The sequence below is a fragment of the Prunus mume genome, linkage group LG2, assembly GCF_029339155.1.
Source record: "Prunus mume cultivar Tortuosa linkage group LG2, ASM2933915v1, whole genome shotgun sequence".
Classification (NCBI taxonomy): Eukaryota; Viridiplantae; Streptophyta; class Magnoliopsida; order Rosales; family Rosaceae; genus Prunus; species Prunus mume.
In genome coordinates, this window is record NC_142699.1 from 16,426,100 (window position 1) to 16,443,105 (window position 17,006).

The following is a 17,006-nucleotide window of genomic DNA, read 5'->3' on the forward strand; positions in this document are numbered from 1 at the left end:
TTAAACAAGGAGACAAAGGGTATATAAAGGAGACAAAGGGTATATACTCTAGTGAAATCTGGACCGTCCACCCTGCTTTGTAATATTTGGAATACGGCTTTCAACCAAGAATATACGGCTGTGATTGTGAGAAAGGACAAGACTTAGACACCCCAAGAAGATAATGAGATAGTCATATCATATCACAGCAGCGATTCTCATTCTAATTTCTAGATGTGCACTAGTGTAGAGTTGTCTATGGAGACGCAGCCTGTACCGATGGCGACGATGGCCACGGCCTAACTTACAAAGACGGTGCCGACTTTTGAAAAACTCGGAGAACCTCAGCGTCTCTGCTGGCTCTTGCAAGTTAATTTGACCAGTCACCAGGCCAAATAAAAATCCCAATTTTGTAATACTAATCAAACTAACTTCCACAAAAACACGACACCAGCATGAATTTTTTTTTTTTTTTTTGGTCGAAGACACCAGCATGAATATTATCATGCAACATTGCAGTTAAATTGTACTTATTCAAATTTTCCAATGGAAGGGCATTGACATCTTTCGGCTTCCTTGCCCTGAAGGTTTTGTTTTGTAATTTTCATTTCTGTATAATAAGAACAAAAAAAGGAAGGGATATGCTTTAGAATTTTCTTTTGTAAAATTGTAAAAAGTGTCCCTAAACTCTGTGTAATTGTAAAAGGTTCCTGTCTGTCTATCTGGCAATACAAGAACAAAACAGATAGATTTTCGTAGCCGTTAATAATCCATATTTCCTTAGGAATCGGATACGCACCTGTGTACGTAGATACGCTCTCTCCTTGTACGTTTACGCCTTTTTCATCATGAGTATTTTTTTATTTATTGATTGGGTTAATTATTTTATTAGTCTTTGAACTTAAATCCGATTTGTATTTGAGTTCCTCAAATTCCAAAATTATTCATCTAGTCCTTCAACTTTAGTTTTATTAGGACAAATGGTCATGCCATTAATTTTGTTAACTTTTCTGTTAAATGCAAGGGCAAAATGATATTTTTGTATCAAAATTGATTAAACTATGAATAAAAATCTAACGAAAGTGAAGTTAAAGTACCACGAGAACGATTTTGAAAATTAAAGGACTCAAATATAAATTTGATCTAAATTCATAGACTAATAAAACGATTAACCTTTTATTTATTCAATCTTCTTTAGATAACTCGGGAAATGAACAACTTTTGAAGCTCAAATCCCATGTGGTAGGGTGTAGGGGTGGCAATGGGATTGACAAGAGGTCGGGCAGCTGGCCACGGCCGTACTCGAGTTTTCTTTTTCAATCTAGGGTGGCTTTAGGCCTGGGTTCTAGGATATGGCTTCTTTCTGGTCAACCAAAGGATAAGATTGATATTTCAGTAATCAAACAAATAGCTTATAAAGTCAGCCTTAGGATCTAATTAATTAGAAGGAGAAATATCATCATCTGATTATAATTTATATGTCATGATGGATCTAAACTAAACAATATAAAGACAAACAACACTTGTTTTCTCGTATATTTTAATGAATGAAGAAGTAAGAGATCCCCCTAGCCTGGGCCTGCCCTGGGGATAAGAGAATGTAAAATATCAAACCAACTCCCCTCCCTCCTACTATATATATACGTACTTTGTTCATTTCATTATCCCATACGTACACGTATGTACACTGCTGATGTAATGTATGTATGTATATGTGTAGATGCTCCAAATTGAGCGCATGTTGCATGCCTGGAAGACAGTGTTTTGGTTTATTGACACGAAAGATGATGAGTCTTGAATTGATCAAATTGACCGCATGAAAAAGAGAGAGAGAAAATACAAAAAGGGTATTATTAGGGCGTTAGCTAGCTAGCAAATGTAATTGCAGTCTAGCAGAGGTGGGGTTGTAAACATGTCCGACACAGAGAGAGAGAGAGAGAGAGAGAGAGAGAGAGAGAGTCTTTAAAATAAATTTTAAATTTTGTGTATGGTTCTGTGTGGGCAGAATACTGTATGGTATTGGCAGGGAGGAGGGCACAGTACGATAATGATGGAAAGGAACAGAGAGGAAGAAAGGAATGATGGAATTCCTGCGCAAATGGAATGATGCATACGGCAAAAGCAAGTCCAGAGGAGAGAGAGACAGATAGAGAGAGAGCAAACACCAACCATTTCTTTATCATTATTATATAATCTTATTAAATTCTGAAATTCTTGCAGTAGTAGCAGCAGCGTAACAGTAGCAAAATTAACTTATTCTCTTTCTTTTGCATTTGAGTTTATATTATATGGCAACGAAAGCAAGTAAATACAAGAAAGTGAAAACGGTAACTTTGAAGTGTCAATCAATTTAAGTCCTATAATTATTATTACTATAAGGTAAATTAATATAGGAGGATGAGGGAGGAGAGAGGAGGCTATGAAGCAAGGGTCGGCCTAGCAATTGCAAAGTCATGATCATGAATAGAGAAACTGGATGGATGTGGAGAAAGACAAAAAGTGGAGAGGGGAGGCGGCTTCGAGGACGCCGGTATATTTGGCGTGTGCAGGTAAAACGTAAATGTACCTCGACAACTGTGTCATCTATGTATGTATGTCACGCGTGATGTGATATGTGATATGATGTATGCATGTGGATGTGGCCTGAGAAGAAGATTTGTATTTGTATTTGTATTTGTATTTGTATTGTACCCAAAGAAAAAGAGGAAAAAAAGAAAGAAAGAAAAATGAATGATGTAAAAAGCTGGGGATGATGGGATGGGATCATAAATATCTTGAATGACTGATGACATGATTTGCTGGACCTGGCAGTGCCACACTGGCCCTACAACTTTTAGCTAGTAAATAAATAGTTTTAGTATCTTAGTATTGACCTGCTGGCCTCTCTTCTATGAATCAAAATTAATTAATTATGTTGCTTAATTTATTGTGGATGCAGATAGACTTGCAGAGAGAGAGAGAGAGAGAGAGAGTGTATGTGTGTGTGTGTGTTTACTTTACTGTCTGCATGCGTCTCATATTTTGGGCAAAATATTACCAATACAATACAATATGCATGATGAGTCTCGTCAATCGCCGGCCGGGCTAATTGACGTAGACTAAATAATTAAAGACGAAAGACAACACGTGTATATTATATTAATAGAATAGAATTCTGTATTGGTCTGATATCTCGATCTTGTTTCGCCCAATCTCGACGTTACTCTGTTGGATATTGGATTCTGTCGGTTCCTGATTTCTTCTGTTAAACAGAAGAGCTGCTTAATTGATTGGAGTAGGCCTAATTATTATTCTCTGCAAAATCACCCTCTATTATATATCACAAATCTTTCTCCTTAGCCTATTCAAAACGATTACTTTCTAGGTCTAGGGAATGAGGAACGAGAGGATTCATTCATTCATTCATTCACCGTAAAGGTGTTTAATTCATAATTACAAATTTATTAGTCACACATTATTTATTCCAATATGCACAACAAAAGAATAGAAAAGATTTTTCGATAGATGGCATGGAATTGGGAAAGTTGTATGCTCTTAATTAGTTATGATATGTATGTGGTATCTAGGTCATTCTTCTAAGGAATATGTGATGATTAATGAGTAGGACCCACATAGATTGACTGACTTAACCCTCAAGATTGGATTCGATTGGAGTTAGGTGGGTTGACCATCCATCAGCATTCAGCGCAAAGGTGAGAGTCGTGGAAACAATAACTCTCTTTCTCACGTAATTAAGGGGAAGGAATGAGAAGAGGGCCATGCAAGGCTTCAGCAGACGTGTCATGCCCGAGTTGCTTTTCCTTTGGAAAAACACTACTACGGCTGGAGGTCAATGTATTAGGTTATAACTTTGACAAATATTTCTTACCCGAAAAAGCAAAAGAGTATTGTTTCCCTTTGATTGGGGGAATTTGGTAGAGCTTTAAGATCGCAGAAGTTGCTTCATTCTCACTGCTTTTTGTCATATGCAATATCATAACAAATCTAGCGGACAATAGTCAATTGCAAAACTATGTTAGTTGCCCAGAAGAAAAAGATGGCTTCCTGTATATATTTATATTACTTGCGCACAAAATATATAAATCCTATGCCTTTTGTATTGTCCCGTCCCACATGCATATAGAGGTCACATTACATTCATCTAGCTCGCTAGTAGCTACAACTAGAAACAATTTCAAATCTCTGGTGAAAGAGACGTTTGCTAAGCATGTCTTATATGAAGTTTGTCTCTAATTGTTGGCCCAAACACTAGGAGGAGAAGGAAAGGAACTACTACTACTCTTCGAGGCGAGCATTTGAGAGAGAGCTAGCTGACGCACAGACAACGCATAATAGACAAAACTAGTTTGAAATAAGTTCAATTCAAATATTATAAAATTTGACTGCTCTAGAATCATGTGGGGACTGCAAAATGCATGCACACCACACGGCACACGCACATCAAATGAACACATTCTACACTCTACTGCAGAAGCAATTTAGAATTTTAAAAAAGGTTGATGTCCTTGTCTTATTTAACTTTTGTCATCTTTGTGTGAGAAAAAAAAAACACAGAAACCATAAAGAATTAGGGGAATAAGGAATGAAAACACCGCAGGCTAGGTTAGGTTGATAAATAATTATAGTGGAGATATATCATATTATTAATTTAATCTGAGAGAGGGTGTGGACTCTGGGAAATGAAGAATGATTGAGCAAGGGTTCCCCACCCTATTGACTTTTGAAGCTCAAGGCATGGAATTAGGTGGAAAGTTTGAATAATTGTGTTGTTTTAGTTTTCCATTGATCAACTTTTTGCTTACCTTTTTGGCAATACTAGTGCATGCATCATGCATGCTCCACATCTCCAGATCACGATGTCAACCACAAGAAACAACCATGACCATTCTTCTTGATCGATGATGATTTGTTACGGTGGGGGTTTGATCATGATTAAGATGACTTCACGCACGAACAGACGATTGACATTCTCATGAAACGCATTGTATTCGTTCATGGTTTTGACATGAGATAAGACATTTATCATTTACGAAATCTTACGATGCACGAAAGTCCTTGAGGTTTGAAGACTTTTCCCTTGGTTGACAACAACTTAACATGGATATGGCTGACCTGCACTGCACCAAGCATAATATATAATATGAAGTATTCGCTTTCAAATTCATACGATACGACCGACAGTAGTGAATTTTCCATGTTAAAGGGTTAAGGGGGCAACCAAGTAGTACTGCTTTGCCAATTGTTATTTCCTCCCTCCTTGAATACGTATGTACGTCTTAATTATTTGTGGATTATGTTGTTCCTCTGTTCAAGTTGAATACATCGTACAAGAATGAAATCACAGTCGTATTATATGTGTTAGTAAGTTGGCACCGGCCAGCTGTGAGAGAGAGAGAGAGAGAGAGAGAGAGAGAGAGAGAGAGAGGCTTGGTTTAGGATTTCCCTTTGAGATGATGGGATATGGTGATGATGGGAGGGTCAAACATAGCAGCGTTACTTACTAATTTGTCTGCCTACAATGTATATGATAGAAACAACTTGGGTTATTCTTTCTTTGTCCTTATACATTCGGGGCGGCCAGTAATACCAATTTTATCTTCTTAATCTTGTTATTTTGGTTGGACATGTCTGAGGGAATTTGTGATGATTAAAGAAAGTTGGGCCCACGCTGTGAGCCTCTCCTCTATTGAGTCTGGACCAATATTGGATCATTAGGTGCTTGCTTGACTACTTGAATATTATAAACTTTTATTTTCTTTTGCGTATTAGATTGTATTTTTGCTTTTACCAGACATTATTACTTGTTTCCACAAGTCATGCACGTAAACTGCCATGCAAGCCACATCACCGGATAGCTGACACGTGGAAAATACTCACTTCCATTCCATTCCGGCTGTAATGGATGGATTTATGAAAACTTTAGGGATTATAATCAAATTCCAATTTGGATTCGTATATAATGCCCCACAACACCACAACACCACAACCACAACTCAATCAATTTGTTTTGAACTGACTATTATCATGAATGTAGAGAAATTTTGGTTCGCATTAATCAATTTAACTGGATATGTATACCTTCCTTGATAGCCCAAAGTTTGGTCATCGAAACAGTCCAAAAACTCAACACCCAACATTTGGGCTATCAACGTATCCAGTTAAAGATTTGAATGGGCTAACTCAACTACCAGCCCAAAATAGCTCTTTCCAAAAAGTACGTTAACTTTAACCACAGCTCGCTCACCGGCTTATAACCATTCCTGATCCAATGAGCCCAATTGAAGCCTGTTTAAGCTGACCCAAAACAGTTTGTATATGCATTTTCTACACTAAGAAGAGCAAGAACATGTAATTTATCTTTACGGAAAGTCACAATACAAATGCCAAGCAAGCAATGAGGAACTTAAATTTATTTCAATGTTGCAGAACAGAGAAAAGAACAGGACTGAGTCTAACATTTATCTCAGTACATAAGAGTCCGAAGAAATTTCTCATCAGTAGCGGTAAAAAGCTTCAAAACATGCACACCTCACAAATTTGAGCTTCCTGTTAGAAATTTAAACCACAGTTAATAGGCAGAACCGATAAAACGGCAAGTAAGGAAACTCAACGAACCAAGGCAAGACAGATAAAAGTAAAACTTCCTGTCATGTCAGGTCATAAGCTGACTGCTGCAAAAAATTATAACCGGGGAGCATTGCTTACTGAAAGCAACATGCCAACAACAGAAACTGAAGTAGGTGAATTTCTCGAGACACTTTTACTCTTTACTTCCATATGAAAATGTCATCAAAACAATTACTTATGAAACAAAGGACTCGCTGGTTATGAGTGCATGCATATTGATTGTACACACGTACTTTGTTATGGTGAGATCTTTATAACTACTTTCTCAGAAACTCCTCCATGAGAGTTTTCTATTTCTTGTCCCAAAAAAGGTATCAAAATGACGATAAGTTTTTATCTGGCTTAACTTTTCAGCACGATGAGATTTTGAAATTTCTGATTTCCCTATTTGGGTACTAGTTTTCTCTGGAAAAAACAGAGAGAAGAGGGTTTATAGATCAGCAAGAGAGCAAAATGAAAAGGGGAAAAAAAAAAACCAGAAACCTAGACTGTCTGTTTCTCAAGTTTTCCTTCATCTTCTTGATAACAAATAAATAATTCCAGTTTAAACAGAGAACTCCCTCAACCTAATGCACGATGCAGGAGATACATGAACGCAGACTGCCGGATATATATGCCAGACAAATCTCTCTTCTATTCTCTCCTCTTGCATTTGATCAATGGGAAGAAAAGCCTCTTGATGGACTACTTTAGGTGAATTACCCTCACACAGTAAAATATCTGAAATGCCCTTACATTATATTTTCTCTACTACACAATCCTTAAGCTTCATGTGACGCAACCTAGGCATCCTATCAGCAATGTTAAGTCATGCGAGGATAGGATACTGTAGATGATGTGCAAAGGAACAACAATGTTATAGTCAAAATAGTTGTGATCTTATCCTTCTGTCGAAGTCCACAAATATATACGTCACACGATATGAAGCAACTTGGGATTAAATGACATTTAATTAACCTACCATCATAGCTCAACCTCTCATATGTAAGATTTGCATGTAAGAATTCTACAATTGAATGCGCCTTACAAAAGATATATGAATGACTTTACCACAGACCAGAAGAAAAGCAAAAAGACATCTCCATAACTCAAACTAAATGAGTAATACCTTTTTCTATAACCTAACAAATAATAAGATGTATCAGGTCGAATCCATATAATTTCAGCGATGAGTAAAAGTTGCCAGTTACCACACCTCAAACCCAAAAAAATCCCTCCAACCAGTTCATACATACCCGCCCGGGTTTTTCTTCTAATGGATTCTCTGATTAGAAATCACAAGAGTACAATTGTGAAACTAAAAATGAAACAATAGTTGCAGCATGTTCAGGTCAACTGTAAGCTTGCTATGCAGTAAGTATTTTGGAACAAGCCCATATACATATCAAGTGCACTGTTTACAACATTCAACAACCTGAACACCCAGCAAGGAAGTTCATATAATCCACATAACTAAGACTCCTTCAATGATCTAAACCAAATGGCCACTAAATAAGGATGACAGTACTAAAGATGATAATGATTTTTTAATTACAGGGATTTAAACCTAACAAACCCCATAAACAAAAACCTATATTTCTCTTAGAATACCAACTACAATTGAGAGCACATCAACACAAACCCTATGTTACCATAATCGACCCCAAAATTCCCCAACTGCAGCCCCAAAACACACAATTGGAGAATTAACAACAAACCCATGAATCACCGAATCAAAAATTCAAATAAAAAAGGGCAAAAGCTAGAAAATAGAAGCAGACGAATCAATTAGTGAATTACCAAATAATGGAATGTGGGTTCTATGCGTTGGCAGTGTTTGGAATGAGAGGAATTGACTGTCCCTTCTTCTTGGTCTGCTTCAACTTGGCCTCTTCTTCACGGATCTTCTGCATCTGGAGCATTCTCTCCATAACGAGTTCGTACTCGCACTTCTCGTACGAGTGGCGTTCGTTCTCACACTTCCATGGGAGGTAGAACTCAGCCTGCCTGCACTTGTTCAGAGGGATGAGCAAGTGGGCGCACTGATCTCTGTAGGGCAGCGGCACCCGAGCCTCCACCATCTCTGCCTGGGTCGCTATCATCTTCTTCGACGTTCCCTCAGCTGCCATTCCTTGAAAATTAAGTCCTATTTGGTTCTGGGTGTTCAGAGTTCGGTGGCTCTGATGGCGTGTACGACGGCTTTCAGTGTCGGGGTGTTCAAGGTCGTTTCGTTTTAGCGTGCGGATTCGTATTTAGTTACCATAATCCACCATATCAACACCTTTCATTCTTGGTTTGTTTCTGGTTTGTTTTTTTTTTTTTTTGGGAGTCAATGAAGAGATTTTGATAAATTTTTGGGGTGCATTGGGCTGAAGTCATGAGCTAAGCTATCGAGGGAAAAGCCCAAAATTTTGTTTGTTTTTGGGCCTGGTAAATCCATCAAAACGAAGGGTCCATTCGGGATTTGAGTTTAGACAATGTTCCAAAAACAAGAAGAAGAAGAAAAGAAAAAAAGATGGTAAAAAACTGCACAGATTATGGGTTGGAAGTGGTTTTAAGGAATGAAAAGTGTGGAGCATTCCAAAGAGCACTGCTCAACTTCTTTTGCTTTACCCCAACTTTTGGACATTGTTTAATCCTTATGGCAGTTCAACTTCCATTATATACCATCAAGGTGTCGATAGACGACAACATTCGAGGTACTAAAAATGGATCCATCAATTCCAATGCATGATGAAGAAGAAGCCCAGAGGCTGCCTCCAAAGAGGTTAGCTAACAAATTTTAAGCCAAATTCCTAGTTAGCTGCTTAAGGACGATATCATATCTAACGTTTTTGTGTTATTGTATGCTTTTTGTTAGGTTGGTGAACAAAGTGGCAGTCATAACTGGGGGTGCAAGAGGGATTGGAGCTGCCACAGCCAAGCTGTTTGCCGATCACGGTGCCCACGTTGTCATTGCCGACATACTTGACGACTTGGGAGCCACACTAGCTGATTCTATCGGAGGCCGCTACATACACTGTGATGTGGCAAAGGAAGCCGATATTGAATCAGCTATTGAGCTTGCGCTCAATTGGAAAGGTCGACTTGACATCATGTTCAACAATGCTGGCGTTCCTGGTCCCTCGGGGAGCATAACCAGCCTTGACATGGAGAATGTGAAGCAACTCCTCTCCGTCAATGTTTTTGGCGTTATACATGGAATCAAGTATGCTGCTGCCGCCATGATCAAGGGCCGAATAGGAGGGAGCATCCTTTGCACATCGAGCTCGGCAGCTATCATGGGAGGCCTTGGAGGACATGCCTATACGCTGTCGAAGGAGGCCATCAACGGCCTGGTGAGAAGCGCCGCTTGTGAGTTGGGAGTGCATGGCATTCGTGTGAACTGCATTTCACCTCATGGGGTTCCTTCAGAGATGCTCGTCAGTGCCTACAGAGAGCATCTCGGGAAAATGGATATGAAGGCTGAAGACGTAAGCAAAATTGTAGGGGAAAGGGGGAGCTTGTTGCGTGGGAGATGTGCAACTGTGGAAGATGTAGCAGAAGCTGCATTGTTCGTAGCCAGTGAAGACGCTGGCTTCATAACAGCACATAATCTAGTTCTTGATGGGGGTTATACTTCAGCTTGCAGTACCATGAGCTTCATCTACCAAAATGGTCATTAACGTACCATTCAATGAAATGTTCATGGAGCCTACTTGGAATATCTTCCATCAAAACACGCAGGATTTCAATGGCTTAATCTTTCAATTCCATTTCAAACTTCCAAACTTTTATACCCTCGCCTAATCCTCGAATGAATAGACAACTGAAGCTACTTCATGAATAAAACTTGTGTTTTATGCCATGCTTATCTAATATTCAAATACGAATTCTATCTTTTGCATGTACGTTATCAAGACAACACAATGAGCAATACCATTATGCTTCAAATTGCTTCTCTACCATCAAATTCAAAAACTGCTTCTCTAATATCAAACTCAAACTGCTACTCATATCAGCTGTCTTGTTTTTCTCTCGTTTCTCCTACTCGCTAAAACTATAATTCAAATTCAAATCAGATAAGTTATTGGAACGACTAGAAGGATAAATATGATCATCTCATCTATAGAATCTTCTACAAAACTGTTTTTCTTCCAACAACAAGCAGACACAGAACTTGGTTGTTTAGTCACAATACCAGAACTACAGAAATAATTGCTGGAAACAGCAGGTTTGGAAAAGGGCGAAATAGCTTTTCCAGCACCCTCCAAAGTGAGAATTGATAACAAAGTATGCTGCAAACTTAAATCTTGATGTTGAAGTAATCCGAGTCAAAGTGATGTAGACGTACGTAACCATCCTCACCTCCACTTGAGAAACTGAGTTACAAAATACAATAAAATAAACAAATAGTTACAAAAACAAAAATACATTAATGCTAAAACACTTCTGATTAAAGAAACATGAATTTCCCATCCAAGACAATTTTCTCAATGCATATGGGCAGAAAATGAGAAACATTGATACCATTATACCTACCACATAAATTAAACTCTAGCACCTTTTTATAGACTTTTAACCAGGTACATATGCCAGATAGCATGTAAAAAGTTATGCACAATTTCATCTCGGTTTTATTGTTAAAATAACTTTTGTAGCTAAACAAATTGTTCATGTACAAATATATCACAATGAGTACTTAAAATGCAGTCCAATTCTAATTAAGAAGCCTTTACTCCTTATGTATTCATGAAACCAACAAAAGCAGTTATGGGATTGAACTGTACCTTTTTCCATCAGGATTGAAAGCCAAAGCATTTATAGGTCCAAAATGCCCTTTAACACCTCCAATCTCTTCTTGAAGAACCTATACACATGTCATTGGAAAAAAAATTCATGTACTGAGTGACAACAACCTACTACAAAAAATATAAACGAAAGTAGTAAGGTTTACCTTGTCATAGAATTTGGCTTCAAATTTTCCGGCACGATGATCAGTTGTGGTGACAGCTGATGCATCCTGACCACCACCAAGTACCACCTGCACAGCACATAAGGAATTTTGTTTTGAGAAAAAAGATGAAGACTTTTATAATGAACAAGGAAAAACAGTGCATAGTATAAAGGAACTAAATGTCTTTACTCTACAGTAAGCATAATCCATTCATCAAATTTAAAACTGGAAACTAAACACGCAAATTATTGAGTCAAAACAAGTTGACAAGCTAATGAGACAGATCTTTTTCAGAAAATGAAAAGGAAAACAAGAAGATGACAATTTAACGAATATCAGAAGCTTGTAAAAAAATAGATTACAATGACATACATGATCGAGAAGAGGAGACATTGCAACGGCATTGACTGGACGCTCCGTCACGTAGGTCTTGATAAGCGTCAACGTTCTAATATCCCAAAGCTGAAAAATTCGCAGCAGAACACAAAATCAGTAAAAATACAGAAGCTACAACTCAATAGAAACAAAAAGATGAAGTTTATTCGTGCCTTGGCAGATTTATCTAGCGAGCCAGTGAGGAAATGCGAACCATCAACAGATTTTGCAAGTGATGTTATCGTCTTTTTGTGACCCACTTCTTTATCGTTCTCCTTAAGTAGTTTGCCAGTCTGCAAATTGGAAAGAATGGAAAACAAAACTTAAAGCCAATAAAAGAAAAGCTTCCGAATTTCCAATGCAAGCATAGCCAATAGTCACCTCCGAGTCCCAAATACGAATAACAGCGTCTTCTCCGGCGCTTATGATGGTTCTGTTCAAAGGCCCCCAAACAGCCCTGTTAATTCTTCCCTGAGGTCCCTTGAGTATCAGAGCCGACTCACCAACCTCTGAAAATATTGAAACCAGCAATTACTCAGAATTCAATTATTATGTAAAACATAAAAAGCTAAAAAGAGGGCAAGGAAGAGAAGGTTACGATCTGCGGGGTCGTTGGCGATACGCTTGACGTGAATCGCAGAAGAGAGCTCCATGAAGGGGTCTGTGGTTATGACTGCGAGCCTATCGCCGACTGAGAAGTCAACCGCCCTCGCCGGAGAGTCAAAATTAAAGGTGAATAGCTGCTGACCGGTCTGAACGTTCCACAGCTTGGCGGTCTGATCGGCGCTGCCGGTGATGAGGCGCGCGGAGTCTCTGGAAACATCGCAGCACCAAACGGCACCGTTGTGCCCACGGTAGGTGCCGAGGCGCTCCCCATTGTCGGCGAACCAGACCGTCGGGTTATGGTCCTTCGCGCAGGAGAAAAGGAGGTCTCCGTCCCTGTTGTATTTGAGGAAAGTTAAGGGCCTCTCATGCCCTTTCATCAGAATCGGCCTCATGTTTGGAGTCGGAGCAACAACGAATCGACGAGATTGCTAGTGAAGAACTGCTGTGGTGACACCCAACGGAGGCAGATGCAGAGGTAGAGTTTTGGAAAGGTGAAAGAAGGTTTTAGGTTAAGCCACATATGTGGGTTGGGCAAATGGGTGTGGCTACACCAGGCCCATTATATAGTTAAAGGGTTTTTTCTTCTAGATTCAGAATTATAGGCCCAATGGGCCTCTCCAAAATATCATGTCCAAAAAAAAAGGAGTGTGTTGTTGTTTTTCTTTTCCTAAATTCAAGCAATATGTGGTGAGGGAGAAATCGAATACAGGACTTAGACGTAGTTAGCACTTGAGCCAGTATCGCTTTTTGGAAAAAAGAAAAATATTTACAATCACACTTCACGCTTTGATAAAAAAGAGAAAACAAAGGGAGACTTTAATGCTGAAAGAATGATGGTTGAGAAATTACTTAACCATCGTCAATCCAATTACATACTCCTTTTGACTAAGGAAACTTACAATTGCAGAGCATGTAATGCTCATATACACAACGTATATGTAGATTATAGATACATCATTCTTTTACAACAATAGTTGTAATTGTAAGCAATTGTTTCCAAAAATAATGCCACATTGGAAACTTGTTACATATCAAACTTCTATTTATAATGATAATATAGGAAACAATCCCTTGGTGAGAAGAGATCTTAAGTTGAAAGAATGCCTTGTTGAGATCTTAAGCAGCAGCAGCCTTCTTCTCTTTGTAGTTTCTGGAAAAGACCACGTACACCACCAAATTTAAGAAGCTGAGTCCAGCTAAAAGCCAGTAGAAATAATCAAGATGGCCCTCATTCAAGTTATCTGGAATCCATCCAGCCTTCCCACCCTTTGTTGTGATGTAAGTTACAATTGTCAGAATGAGAGAGCTGAGGTAATTCCCCAATGAATTTGTGAGAAGAGACAACGCACTGCACAAACTCCTCATGGCATCTGGAGCTTGCTCATAGTAGAACTCATGCTGTCCGATGAACGTAAAAACTTCTGCAGCGCCCAACAAGAAGTACTGGGGAATTTGCCAAAGTATACTAAGCGGTACAGCAACCTTTTCGTCTTCCAATCCAAGCTCCGTGACAAGCTGCAATCGCTTAATCTCTACCAATGCAGCTGCTGCCATACATAGAATCGATACAAACAACCCAATTCCCATCCGTTGCAACTGCGAGAAGCCCCTCTCCTTGCTTGTAAACTTTTTAACGATTGGGATGATTATGCTATCGTAGATGGGGACCCAGATAATAACACTTACGAAATCAAAAAATGAGAGAGATGCTGCAGGAATGGTGACAGAACCCAGAGTTCTTTTCATCAGCTTCCCTTGTACCACAAATAGTGTGGACATTTGGGCAAACACAGCAGAAAACACAATTCCTGTTGCCCATATTGGAAACATGCGGATCAAAATCTTCAGTTCCTCCACCTGTGTAACGGTACAAAGCCTCCATGGATTACACAAGTCCCCATGTTCAATGTCAGCATCTGATATCACGGCAGCTTTATCAAGGCACCTGCAGCAAAGACATGGTAATTAATTCCACAAAGCAATGCTATGTGAAATGTGCTGCAGAATATTGCAACCAAAACCTGGACAATGAAGAGAAGAAGACTACCTTAGCTCATTGCTGTGCTCCAGTTTACGACTGCCTTCAATGGCAGAGCTTCTGTCTTGTGTTTCATGAAGGAGACTGTTGTCCTCAAGCACCTTTAGATTCCTTTTGCGGAATGATGCAACCAAAACTTGGCATATTCTTGTTAGAGGGCTTCCGCCTGGTTTCTGAAATCGATATAGAGGTGTGCCTATCAATAAACTTGCAATACAAACACCCATAAGCGCTGTAGGAATTCCAAATCCAATTCCCCAACCAACATTGTCCTGAATCCACACCAGTACACTGCTTGCTATAATAGCACCAATGTTTTGAGAAAAGTAAAACCAGTTGAAATAGGATCCCTTCTTCACCCTTTCCTTGGGATCGGTATCATCAAACTGGTCCGCCCCAAAAGGCCATATACAAGGTTTGATCCCGCCGGTCCCTAATGCAATCAGATATAGTCCAGTGAGGAACACTGCATATTGTGCAGTAGTAGCTGAAGGGCATACAGAACCAACACATTCAGCAGGCTTCAGTGCCGAGACGGATGCTGAGAGAGTCAGTGTACACATTCCCTGCATGAAATCACAGTTGTTCAACATTTGAGTGAAGATTTATAAAAGTGCATATACATAGAAGCAATCAGTGAAAATGAGATGATAAAGGAGGCAGTCTGACATATCATTTCCCTCAATAAATCTTGCAAACCTTCCGTGAGCTGATCCATTGATCTGCTAATATTTACACGTGTATGTACAGAAACGCAAAATGATCAGCTAATATTTACAATTAAGTAGACTGTGGTGAAACCAGCAATTGTCCAATATCTTCCCCAATAAGTATCAGCTAAGATGGCCCCAATGAGGGGTGTAATATAGCAAGTTCCTTTCCAATTAGTAATATTTGTTGAAGCAATAACAGTTCTTTCGTGTAGTTTCTCGATGAAATAGTTGACAAGATTGGTAGAAATCCCATAGAAGGCCAAGCGTTCACAGAAAAAGGTACCTGTATTTTATCTTACAACTGTTAGAAACAGAAGATCTTGGACAGATAAGAGCAATGTTGAAGACAATATATCACCAAGAATGAAGGAGCATGCTTTCCACTGTCCAGTATCATTTTTGAGAGCAGGCTTCCCCTTTGAGTCAACTGAACCATCTCCGGCGTAGAGACCACTGCCTTCATTCTGAAGACATAATATAAAACATCACATAGATAAAACAAAAAATGTTCAGAATCCAAAGGACAAACAAAAGCAGGAAAGAAAAATGTTACCAATGTGGAACTCAATAGAAGCGGGGTATCAACAACCTGACTGAAATTGCAAAGGCTATAGTATTCCATCACAAATTAGTGACATTCAGGGATACAAATTGATGATGTCAATGCCGGAGGGAGTTGAAAAAGTTATTCAGTCCCAACTTTTAACGTTTATGGCTATGAGTATAGACTGGTTTTTATGAGTATCAACTCAAAGATGAGTGGGAATGGAATCAAAGAAAAGATAGACTTTACAGAGATGCCACGCTCTGCCTCCGCTGCTAGACTTTACAAGGGATAAATATTTCTTACATTATAACATGATGCATGCAGCATACCCAACCCAATCAACCAAGATAGCAAAAAACAAATAGTCAAACTCTTTTGTTTATAAATTATAAAATTTTATGATACACCAGCAGAGTGAGATAAAAATTTCAAAGGAAATGAGTAAGGATGAAATCAGGCCACGCTAACATACAGAATATGCAAGAGCGAGCATAGGAAGAGGTAGAACCTGCAAAATATAAGCTTCCAAAAGTGCTCTTTCATCATCCTCAGAACCCATCTTCTCTTCCCCTCTCTCTTTCTTTCTCTTTCCTCGTTTCAGATTTCTAATGTCCACAGATTCGAAAAAGATATCAGATCAAAATCAACTTTTGTTTTTGCTTGTTAAATTTTTGGAGTAATTAAGAATCAGATTTCTGTTGTTGTGATTTGTTCAAGTAAACATGGATGACAGAGTATGACGTTGACTTAAGGCCCCAATTCCACGGACTTCACTATCATTCGTTGATTCAAGATGACCTGCATTTAAGCTCAAACTAAAACTAATAAAATAACCAATAAGACAAATCATCTTTATCATTTCGACTAATGGGGCAAAACAGTAGTGTGATTAATGAAGACGTATCGGATTAATCCAATTGATGTCACGTGTTCTGTTTTCTCTGTTATCGTGTTCTACTTTGGGCATTCATTGGCGACTCATCAAACGACTGATGAGAAGAAAAGAAACTCAGAAAGCAAAGCATGGTTGATGGATTGGTTGTCATGCGAGATTCATGTTGAAATGGAACTTTGAAGGAGTTGGCCGCATACACAGATTGGATATTTTGTTGTTTGTTTGTTGGCCTTAAAAACAAGTACGCAAAGCTCCAATAAACTTGAGACTTGAGGTTGAGACCCACTCATGCCATATGAACCGACGCCATA

At 38.9% G+C, this 17,006-nt stretch overlaps 4 protein-coding genes across 6 annotated transcripts; 1 reads left to right on the forward strand and 3 right to left on the reverse strand.

Moving 5' to 3' along the window:
- Positions 1 to 6,299: 6,299 nt before the first annotated feature.
- LOC103321008 (NADH-ubiquinone oxidoreductase B18 subunit) lies at positions 6,300 to 8,905 on the reverse strand. Its single transcript, XM_008222751.3, has 2 exons — positions 8,386 to 8,905; positions 6,300 to 6,525 (listed from the first exon to the last, which is right to left on the reverse strand). Exon 1 carries the CDS (start codon positions 8,712 to 8,714, stop codon positions 8,406 to 8,408), a length of 309 nt encoding a protein of 102 aa, XP_008220973.2. The 5' UTR covers positions 8,715 to 8,905; the 3' UTR covers positions 6,300 to 6,525; positions 8,386 to 8,405.
- Positions 8,906 to 9,217: 312 nt separating this feature from the next.
- On the forward strand, positions 9,218 to 10,464 carry ATA1 (TAPETUM 1). The gene is made up of 2 exons (XM_008223149.2): positions 9,218 to 9,352; positions 9,446 to 10,464. The coding sequence occupies exons 1-2, from the start codon at positions 9,294 to 9,296 to the stop codon at positions 10,248 to 10,250; spliced, it is 864 nt and encodes a 287-aa protein (XP_008221371.2). The 5' UTR covers positions 9,218 to 9,293; the 3' UTR covers positions 10,251 to 10,464.
- A 187-nt stretch (positions 10,465 to 10,651) lies between these two features.
- On the reverse strand, positions 10,652 to 13,003 carry LOC103321007 (eukaryotic translation initiation factor 3 subunit I-like). Its single transcript, XM_008222750.3, has 7 exons — positions 12,495 to 13,003; positions 12,278 to 12,405; positions 12,070 to 12,189; positions 11,894 to 11,983; positions 11,522 to 11,608; positions 11,355 to 11,434; positions 10,652 to 10,946 (listed from the first exon to the last, which is right to left on the reverse strand). The coding sequence occupies exons 1-7, from the start codon at positions 12,892 to 12,894 to the stop codon at positions 10,871 to 10,873; spliced, it is 981 nt and encodes a 326-aa protein (XP_008220972.1). The 5' UTR covers positions 12,895 to 13,003; the 3' UTR covers positions 10,652 to 10,870.
- A 284-nt stretch (positions 13,004 to 13,287) lies between these two features.
- LOC103321006 (protein NRT1/ PTR FAMILY 8.3-like) lies at positions 13,288 to 16,918 on the reverse strand. Of its 3 annotated transcripts, XM_089044974.1 has the most exons (6): positions 16,309 to 16,918; positions 15,807 to 16,077; positions 15,612 to 15,717; positions 15,319 to 15,536; positions 14,550 to 15,106; positions 13,288 to 14,447 (listed from the first exon to the last, which is right to left on the reverse strand). In XM_089044974.1, exons 2-6 carry the CDS (start codon positions 15,873 to 15,875, stop codon positions 13,619 to 13,621), a joined length of 1,779 nt encoding a protein of 592 aa, XP_088901100.1. In that variant the 5' UTR covers positions 15,876 to 16,077; positions 16,309 to 16,918; the 3' UTR covers positions 13,288 to 13,618. The 3 variants fall into 3 exon arrangements, with proteins under 3 accessions (XP_088901100.1, XP_008220970.2, XP_016647684.2); XM_008222748.3 differs by lacking the exon at positions 15,807 to 16,077; XM_016792198.2 differs by lacking the exon at positions 16,309 to 16,918 and having other exon boundaries at positions 15,807 to 16,295.
- Positions 16,919 to 17,006: the final 88 nt, after the last annotated feature.